The sequence below is a fragment of the Glycine soja genome, chromosome 5, assembly GCF_004193775.1.
Source record: "Glycine soja cultivar W05 chromosome 5, ASM419377v2, whole genome shotgun sequence".
NCBI classification, from domain to species: domain Eukaryota; kingdom Viridiplantae; phylum Streptophyta; class Magnoliopsida; order Fabales; family Fabaceae; genus Glycine; species Glycine soja.
Window position 1 is genome coordinate 2,787,296 of NC_041006.1, and position 10,662 is coordinate 2,797,957.

A 10,662-nucleotide genomic window follows, 5' to 3' on the forward strand; every position below is an offset into this window, starting at 1 on the left:
ACCATCAATTATTGATGCGATGATCTCAGCGCGTGGACCCATCCTTCCAACAACTCCAAGTTCCATTTCCATTGCTCGTCAAATCCAATCAAATTATTCAATACAGCAATTGAATTCACTCAGTGCAAAGTGCAATGTAACTAATCTCTTCTCTCCCTCACATAACTAACCAACTAACTGAAAATCAAAAAGCAAAAAACCACGTCGATTACATGAAAGCCCAGAGAGATATTCTCACCAAAGTCCTTCACCCTTTCATCGTTAAGCTCCGTTACTCTTTCCATGTCTCTAACTAACTAACTAATAACCCAATTCAATTCAATTCAGTCATACAATAAATATTTTTTTTATTGGCAAATGCTAGTTGTTAATTTATTAGTTTTTGTTATTACAGGGATTCAAACCCATGAACTCTCCCTTCAACCACTAATAAACACACTTAATGAGTTTGTTATTATTATGTGTTTATGTGCAGACCAAATCTAAGTTGTATTTGGTGTTGGACTTCATTAATGGGGGGCATCTCTTCTTTCAATTATATCGCCAGGGTATCTTCAGGTATTTTTTTTCTTCATCATGCTAAGTATTGCAGCCTACGTATTTAAATATATATATATATATATATATATATATAATTTTAATTATGGCTTTGGTTTGGTGTATGTGTTGAGTAGTGATGATCAGACAAGGCTTTACACTGCTGAGATAGTATCTGCTGTTTCACCCCTTCACAAAAATGGCATCGTGCATCGAGATCTTAAGCCCGAAAACATTCTTATGGATGCTGATGGGCATGTAATAATGCCCCTACCCCAAATGCTTTGTTTTCTTGCAGGAACATTTTGGATTTTCGATCTATGTATCTGTTGCTAAAATTTATTAGAAATCATGATCTTTTGTGGGTCCCACATCTTACTTAATAAGTTTCACCCATGATTTTGTAATTTTTTAATAAATTTTAACCAATAGTAGAAAGTGTGTTAGGAAAAGCTTGTTGGAAATGTATTGTTAACACTCCTCTTCCCGATATGTCAAGTTCACTGTTAGAATATCTTGGAAGACAGAGGTGTATTATTCAACTTTGATGTTTGCTCTGCCTGTATAGGTCATGCTAATTGATTTTGGACTGTCAAAAGAGATTGATGAATTGGGAAGATCTAACTGTTTTTGTGGGACTGTAGAATACATGGCTCCAGAAATCCTACTGGCTAAAGGCCATAATAAGGATGCAGATTGGTGGAGTGTTGGTATTCTGTTGTATGAAATGCTAACAGGGAAGGTAATGCCATATCTTTCATCATTTATCTGTAATTACTGTTGGTTGTGTGTGCACGTGTGCATATTTGAAGGTAACTAAGTTGAATATTTGGAATTATATGTGGGTATACAATAACATTATGCATGGTTAGAATCCATTATGTCTCTGGCAATCAAGTCTTGAATAGAGAACATTAGGAATCACGATAGGTAAGTCTTGGCCAGGTTTAGTTGCTTATGCAATGAGGGAAAAGGTGAAAAGACGCCTGTAACTCTAAATTTTACCTTATTGATTTAAGTTCAAATTATATGGTAATGGAAAGTTGTGAACTGCATTATATTAACATGGATCTTATTGAGAGGATCAATCTTCTTTTTTTATTTCAAAATTGGTATGTGAATGAATCTGTTTATTTGCTGTTTAGGAACCTTTTTTATTTCATTTCTTTTCTATATAAGCACATGTTGAAGCTATCAGCATTTGAAGGCTCCCTACTCTAGGACACCTAGCACCACTTTGCAGAATCTCTCTTAACCCATACCAAGGGCTTTTGCTATGTTACAAAGTATGTACTTTCAGTTTTTCTTGATTGTTGAGTTTTATTTGGCAGGCACCAAAACACAATAACAGAAAGAAACTTCAGGAGAAAATTATTAAAGAGAAAGTAAAACTTCCACCATTCCTTACCAGTGAAGCTCACTCTTTGCTCAACGGAGTAAGTAGACAACAGTTACTGGTTTTCATCCTTTTTGTTTCTCTACAGTCTCCTATCCTGTTATAGTATACTTGCAACTTACAAGTATAAAATGCTTGTTTTCTAAGCATGGCATAAAGGTTTTATAGTGTAGATTTCTGAATTCACTGCCTTAATATTTCGTTGGTGTCCTTTTTTATGCCAATGTTTTAATTTTTTCATGATTTTTTGTTGAAATCATGTCAGGGTTTACTTTACTCCAAAAGTGATCCTATCTACATTCTATTTGGATAATTCTATTTATTAAAATTTTAAATTTGACATTTATACTATATTGACTTATTGAATCGGGGCATTGCTTATTCATAGGCATATTGCGATTTGTATCTTTCTGAAAACCATTCTAAGTTAATTAAAATTCGCCTTTTCAAAATTACAAATCCTATAATTTGTAAACACATTGTATTTATCAAAACATTTTTAAACTCAAACGCAGATCTCTGTTATTTCATGCGTATGTAAATGGAACCTGATGTCTATTGTTAATCTACTTTGATTTCACTTGCGTTTGTTTTGTTTTTTTATTAAATAAATCATAAATTTTAATTGATATTAATATTCTAATAAAAATTAGTGGAAAAAATACACCATGATTCCCCTGCAACTGTTTGTGAATCGGTAATTTTCTAATGCTTTTCAAGGTTATCCTGAAAAGATGCAATCATCTTGCTCAGAAAAGTAATTCTTTAAGTACAAAATTGAATGTAGTAAAAGCATCTGCACAATGAGAATAACCACTTCTCTTTATATAATGACAAGTTCTAGAAAAAGAAAAACATTGATGACCACATTTTTGTAGACGTTATTTTGCTACAAAGCGTGAACATTCAAAGGATAATTTTGAAAAAGAATATAGGAGAATGCATGGATACAGGCAAAGTTCGTGCTCTGGGACATGATGTTCTGTAAATATTTTTGTGTTTTAGATTAAAAATGAAAAAAAAAAAAAAAGAAGAAGAAGAAGAAAGCCTTGGTAAGGAGAGAAACAGAGGGGTCCAATGCTAAAAACTGCACATTTCTGTTTACTTGTTACAGTTGCTACAAAAGGATCCATCGACAAGGTTAGGCAATGGGCCAAATGGAGATGATCAGATCAAAAGTCATAAATGGTTTAGGTCAATCAATTGGAAAAAATTGGAGGCAAGAGAACTGGAACCAAATTTCAAACCAGACGTGTCTGCAAAAGATTGTACAGCTAATTTTGACCAATGTTGGACAGCAATGCCTGTTGATGACTCGCCGGCACCCACGCCTACAGCAGGTGACCATTTCCAGGGCCTTGGCTTTCATCTAGCAACCCAAATCTTCTGATTGTAAGCTTTCTTAGCTTGTAAGTAACCCAAAGCTTCTCTCACAAAGGTGCCACCCAATCTGTTTTTCAGAGTTAACTCTTAAATGTAAATTGTAAAGGCAAATTGCACAAAACAGAGAATGTTTAGTGGCTCTGATATGGCCTTTCATGTTTATGCAGCTTGGTTTAGTTCTTGTCTTAAAGGAAAAAGATTTGAATTGCTTTGCCTTCCATTCAGGTCAACATTAACATATTTGACTAGCCAGGGCCCAAAGGAGGGTGACAGGCTATAGCATATTTGACTTATTATTCATCAAAAGAATTGCACGTGTCAAATTGTGTTTGTCCTATTTTTTGCAGCGACACAACTGAAAGGTTGATGCATTTTATCATTGCCCCTTATATGTATATGTAACTATGAGCTATTGAACACGTAGCTATCAAATGTTCTATATTATAAGATCTAGAAAGATAGATAGTTGTTGGCACCAATGCTTCGGTTGTGTTTACTTCCCTGCAAAAGCGCACGTTTTTTTTTTGGGGGGGGGTAGGAAATAGGAAGTAGGAACACACTAAACAATAGTATCCATAAAAACTTTTGTCTAATCAAACTGTCTTATCGTGGTTGTTTAAGATCGACCTCCTTCTTCCATCACTGCATGTTTGACAAGTAGAGTCAGACAAAGAAGATGAAATGATTCCACAAAAGCGTCACTAGTAAGGTGAGAGCAATGTTATTTAAAATGTAAAGACGAACACATTAAGAAACAAATAATGAGAGAAGCATTCTGAAAAACACAAATAGAACATTAGGCATTAGCAGTATCAAAGAATCTTATTCCTCCCCGACTTCAGAACACAAATATAATAAAATATCAATCCTCCATAACATGTGAATTACGTGAATGATTTAAGATCAGGGTAAATTCTTCGTTACATCTCCCCAATCTCTGGCCACATACTCTAGTCACTAAAATCTACTTTTTGCCCATTTATAGTTTTATAAAGCCGAGAATCTTAATGGTTTTACAAATGGTGCAACCAGGGACCAAACTCACCAAACCAATTATTAATGTTGTATGTGCTACTACATGCTTTCACTCATCATACAGACAAGAAAGGCAACAAGATTCTGTCTATATTACGTGGGCTCTACTCTTTGCAAAAGAACCTTCATTTAACTGAACGAGCAAGGGATCCACCCACTAAAGAAGCCTGATTAGGATATATTTGGATGAGGGTTTACACGAAACCAGAAAAAGGCCAAAAAGACCAATTCACCCATATTCATCCTATGCTCTTATAAATAGACCTTGCTTGCCTTTTATGTTGTATTAACCATCTTCTCTTGAGACACCAAGGACCTGTTAAGCCAAAAATCATGGATAGAATTAAGTCTAAGAGTGAGATGTCTCTTTGCGAGAAATCGATGCAGGTTGTAGTAAATGTCATTAGGTTTTCCTCTTTCTCTATTGCACAGAAGACTCTTGGAGCTACCAATACAACAAAGGCTGGTACAGGGTCTGATATGTACCCTGATGAGGAAGCACTGGTTCCTGTTCCTGATCAATTCCCTGCAGCAAGCAAAAGGTCACAACAACCACAGAGCCGCGCCAACCCCACATATGTGATCAAGTCAGCTGGGAGCAATGGATCAACCCAACATTTGATTTATCAAGAGAGAGTCCCTGGTGATGTCAACCCAAAGAAAGAGCAGTGTGTTGATGGATTGGCTTCTGACTATATCAGTAAGATACGTAACAAGCTCGGGCGTGGTGTATAAGGACAAATTATTACATGATTCAGGACCATGTGGTCCCGAGCCATTCTCTATGTGACATGTAACTTCATATTTCAATTTACAAAAAGAGTTGATAACTTGTCACGTGAAGATTGGTTGAGATCAACATGATCTTGGATCATGTAATAATTTCTCGTTTATAAGAAGAGACTTGAAATTAAAAGTCTTCACTTATGTGCTCCTAGTAAAAAACTATTGTCTTCGTAGTTTTATGTGTTCCGTGTAGCATACTACTTACATAAACAGCCATTTTGGTTCGCATTAACCAGCTGTAATAAACTTTGTAGTTGTTGGGGTTTCTAGCTAAAAGAAATGATGTGGCTGTTGCTGATGAGTCCCAACTCAACTTTTTTCCTTGATGCTTTCTTTAATATTCCTTGCTGGATGGACAAGTATTACATGTAGACTAGTTTTCAACATAAGTTTGCATGAATTATATTTAAGTATTTCATTTGGTTTTAAGATAATTTGTTCTATCCAAATCATTTATTTAGTCAATCGCTGTTTAGGTCATGGCAGATCAAAAGATATTATTCATTGGGAAAATTGAATAAAATATCGATAGTATATAATAATAAATTAATATTACCGAGTATTTGAGCGTTGCAGGCATAGTGGTGGTCCAACTTACATGTGTGGATAAAAAGATAAAGTACTAGAAACCGTGAACAAGTGGTTCAAGAATATTGTTGCTAAACATCCTGATGGAAGGTTAACCAACATTTAAGCTTCTAAATCTTTATTAACTACAATTTTAAGCTTCAAATGGGCCATGTAGATATATAGAATAAAACAGAGAATTTAAGAGTATTGTATATGCTGTGCAAAAGTCACTGCAGTAATTCATGTGCTGGCCTCATGGACCCATACATACTACATAGCAACCAATTATGTTTAGGAGGTGATTAGAATAGCTTCACATAAATTCTTTATCTTAATTCTTTAAGTTTTTTTCGCATAAACTAACTAAAACAAACCCTATTAAACATACTTTAACAATTTTCCAGTCAAGCTTATGAATATCCTTTATGTGATAAGCTGATTTCATGCTTTCAAGTTAACATAAGCTACATTTATCAATAGAAGCTTGCTAAGCATAACTCAAATACCAGCAAAGAGATGTCAACTTTATCTGCCTTATACTTGACCGGCCAACCATATTGCTTTTCACTCACAATAGGTTTCAGCATCTTTTTTTTTTTTTCTTTTAACTTTCTGATTATGCTTTTAAAGTAATTTTACTTTACCTTGCCCATTAAGAATCCCGTGGAGTCATTCTCCCTCAATGCCTCAATTTGTTTAGAATTATTATCTCACCTCAAGCTATATATATTTTCTTCATTTCTTGTGACTTTGTGAGAAGCAAAACACTGTGACTGTGACCAACACATAGCTTGTGCAAGTCTTGAATTCAAATTCTGTGTTGATGCAAGCGACAAGCTTCTGTTCAAAACATTGAATAATTAAACGGTTCGGCATATATGCAGCTTGTGCACAACAAAAGGAACTTCTGCCTTTGAAGGGAATGACTGTAGCTAAATGGGAATAATCCATGATTAATTTATCAGGTGTTCTACACTAGTGAACCAAATCTTCCACAATCCCTCACCACCAGTGTGAACAAAACTTTACGTCAGCGTGTGATGACTGTTGATGATCATGTCACTGCCTCGTCAAGTATAGCGTTTGATTCTTCCATCTCAATTCACACGTTTATTGATTTCTTCTTTTCATAATGCGTGTTAATCCTACCTTCTTTTTGTTCAGTTAGCAAGCAAAAGAAAACTAATTCACACCTCTCTTTGTTCTTTGGAGAGAATTGGTGGATTATATAGGTAACAATTTTGTCAACTCTTCACACCCATTTTTACGAGAATCTATAGGAAAATTGTTTATATTCCATGCATATTTTATATCCAACAACACATGGTAATTCACACCATGAGGGAATAATAATTTTCTGCTTCATTCATTTCAAAGGATATATGTATTAAAAAGGAGTATATTCCCACTTTAGTCTTGAAATTTTAAGCATTTTATTTTAGTCTTTAATTTTATAAAATTCTCACTTCAATTTCTAACTTAGTCTTTTTTGTTTCAAAATGGCATTCACTTTAATCATTAATGTAAGTGGAAAATATAGTATAAAAAGAATAGAGAGTGAGTAACATTTTACTAAAGGACTAAAATGAGAATATATATATATAAAAAATTAAGACTTAAGTGACAAATGCTTACAATTTTATAAAATAAAGTAGAAGTTTACTCATTTCAAAAGAAATATTAACAAACCCTTTCAAACACCTACTAAATGAGATGAAGAACTCATTATATAGAAAGTGGAACGCATTACAAACCTACTTCATTTAGTAATACTAATATGAATTTCAAACCCTAGCAAATTAAAGAATTGGAATTTTTATGAGCGATGCTAATTCTTCTGTACGTAATACAGTACATATGATAGCATGCTCACAAGTCTGTCGGATCCACGTGAATCTCACTATAAATCCGCTTCCCTGATTTTGGTGATGTTAAAAAATCTTCCTTTCTCAAAGACCCAGATCTATAAACATAATCACATGTGACATGTTTTTCTCCTCATTTAAGAATCTTGTATACGATTGCATTTACTAAACGAGTACTGCTATTTAGTACGAAATACTACAGTAGGGAACACACGAAACAGTTAACATGTGTAATTAAATTCTGATGTATAATTATTTTTAAAATAATTAATTAAAATATTTTTTTAAAAATAACAGATCTCTGATTCTATATCTGAGATTTTATCCCACTAATCATGGATGCTCTCCTACCAAAGCGGCTTCAGCGATTTTAAGTTTTTCTGGCTGTGATATCTAGTTGATAACTAATATCTAATTGTTTCTAAAAGACAACAATGCAATAGTGAAAATGAAAAAATTTGCAGTAGCAAATCAAATGCCAGAGATGAAAGATATATAAAAGAGATGATACTTTCTTTCTAGCTATCTTGTAGTTTCCTTTTTTTTCTCTTTTTATTTTCTTTGTAAAAAATAAGAGAGATGAAAAATATATAAAAGGTCCTTCAGTTTGCTCTATCTTCTGAAAATCATGTATGCAATTCGATTATGAAGTTTCTAAAAGATTTCCTTCAGTTGCAGAATCAATAATTTTATGAAAAACTGTTATATTTTGGATATCCAATGATTAAGAAGGATCCTTTTAAATCCAAACCAAACCAAAAGAAACTTGCGGTTATAAATCAAAACCAAACCACATCATTCGTGCTTCTTTTAATACGAAATTTGTTTCGTACAAAAAATCATTTTCCTTACTAAACATTAAACCCTTTTTTTTATTAAGTTCACAAAAATATGTATAGAAAGGATATAACAAACAAATATAGTTAAATTGAGGCTCGTGGTTTTATTCTAGAACCCAGAGAGCAAGAGATTGCTCTACACAAAGAAATTGGAGATTGTTTGCACGCCATGAACTTAATTTTAGTCGTTTTACAGAAAGAAAGAAAAAAGTAGGAAGAACATAGCACCCTTAATTCTACTAGCACGCTTTGAAGATCATTAGAGATCAAAACAGCATGCCTCCTCCGTGAGTAAGATTCTCTTGTTTATCCTAAAAAGGAAAAAAAAAAATTCTCTTAATAATTTTCTAAATGTTCAAAGTGGGCTTGGATGTAGAGGCTAAAGCCCAGTGTTTCTCCAAAACATAGTTCTGGACGTAAGAGTAAGAGCGAGTGCTGTGGGCCACCTCGTATTGTTCTTTTGGGCCTTATCTTTGTTCAAACCCAACCAAGTCGCATGCGAGTTTAACTAAACATTTAACTTAAAAAGATATTCCTACTAATATCACATCATTACTTAATGCACATGTATAATAAATTAAGAGGTTAGGTTATTAAAATATGTTTTTAAATTTTATTTTAACGAATAGTTATACTCTTTGAAATGAAATTCTTGCTAACATCACATCATTACTTAATGCACATGTATAATAAATTACGAGGTTAGGTTATTAAAATATGTTTTTAAATTTTATTTTCACGAATAGTTATACTCTTTGAAATGAAATTCTTAATTTGAAGAAAACTCATTAACAATTATTTTGCAGGATAAATTACTCTATTGTTCCTTATCTTTATTTTAGGTTATAATTTGATATTTTATTCTTAAAAGTTATAAATTAATAATCTCTCAAATAATTTTTTATAACATGTTTATCCCTAAGTAATCTCTTTATCAGTTTTTTTTGGGATAAATATGCTATAAAAAATTACTTAAAGAATCATTTTACAAGCTTTAATAAATAAAAGACTATTTAATAATTTATAAAAATAAATAACTAAATTACAACTTAAAATAAAGATAAGAGACACTGTGAATAATTTAGTCATTTTAGTCATTATTCAATGTGCATATTGCATATGCAATAGACCAGCGATGTCAACAATGAAGAATATAAGATGAGTTAGATAGTTAAAAAAATAATAAATGCAATTCTTTTATTAATAAAAATTAAAATTTTAATACACTTGATGAAAAAAAAATGTGAAGCAATGAAATACTAGTCTAGTCACTTCAATTACACAACAACTACAACCGAATGGAACCAAAATGAAACAGAAAACTGCGGGCAGGGAACAAGACATAATCTCTTACGGGTCCGCACAAGAACTAAAAAGATTCGCCTTGCCCCATAAATAATTACTTCTTTTCTCTTGATCCTTTTTTTTTTCTTCTTTTTCTTCCTACAGCTTTTCACCCGGTAATGTCGGACATTGTCCTTGTACATAACCTAACGTACTAAATTTGACAATCAGACAGAAAAAAAAAAAGGTTTTTGTCCAGGTACGAATTAAAGTTGATAAAATATGTTTATTGAGGAATTGAGCTAATAAAAATAATGAAAACAAATAAAGAAAGAAAATTACTATGATAGTACAACATAAATCTGAGTGGTATTTATCCTTTTTTTCCTACTTTTAATGTATCTGTTTTTCTTTTTCATTATCTCAAAAACTAAAGGTGTTCGTGAATCAATCTAACTTAACGTGAATAGAAAATTTTAACTTAAAAATTAAAATCTAAAACATATGAAAACATTTTTTTCGTACAATCAAAAGGTATTAGGAGTTTATATTTAATACTCAACTAAAAATGTTTCTCAAAGTCATCAGAACAACTTCAATGTTTCTCTCCAACGGTTAAAAATGTTTTTGTTTTTTTGTTTTTTTGCTGTCACCGAGCAATCCACATTTGGAGTTGCTCTTATAACAATATTTTAAATGAGATTTTATAAATTTATTATGAATTTCCAAATTAAATTTAATCTTAAAATCAATTCAATCCTCCGATACCCCTGCCAAACACGTCAGAAGAGTACTTAAAGTAAATTATTTGATTCTTAATAAGTAAAGTTTTGTTAAGAGGAGGCACTAACTAATGGAGTAAAATAGTAGTAGAAACTGTCACTAGCCACTGAAATTACTGGTTTGGAGTGGTTCACAGAAATATCTAATCCGAATCTCCCTCCCCTTTGGTAAAATAATGATACAA

At 32.6% G+C, this 10,662-nt stretch overlaps 1 protein-coding gene across 4 annotated transcripts; it reads left to right on the forward strand.

Moving 5' to 3' along the window:
* On the forward strand, positions 1-3,552 carry LOC114411910 (serine/threonine-protein kinase AtPK2/AtPK19-like). 4 transcript variants are annotated; one of them, XM_028375650.1, is made up of 6 exons: positions 1-136; positions 476-558; positions 675-795; positions 1,106-1,279; positions 1,869-1,973; positions 3,048-3,552. In XM_028375650.1, the coding sequence occupies exons 1-6, from the start codon at positions 20-22 to the stop codon at positions 3,321-3,323; spliced, it is 876 nt and encodes a 291-aa protein (XP_028231451.1). In that variant the 5' UTR covers positions 1-19; the 3' UTR covers positions 3,324-3,552. The 4 variants fall into 4 exon arrangements, with proteins under 4 accessions (XP_028231451.1, XP_028231452.1, XP_028231453.1 ...); XM_028375651.1 differs by having other exon boundaries at positions 92-284; XM_028375652.1 differs by having other exon boundaries at positions 92-260.
* The last annotated feature ends 7,110 nt before the right edge of the window (positions 3,553-10,662 follow it).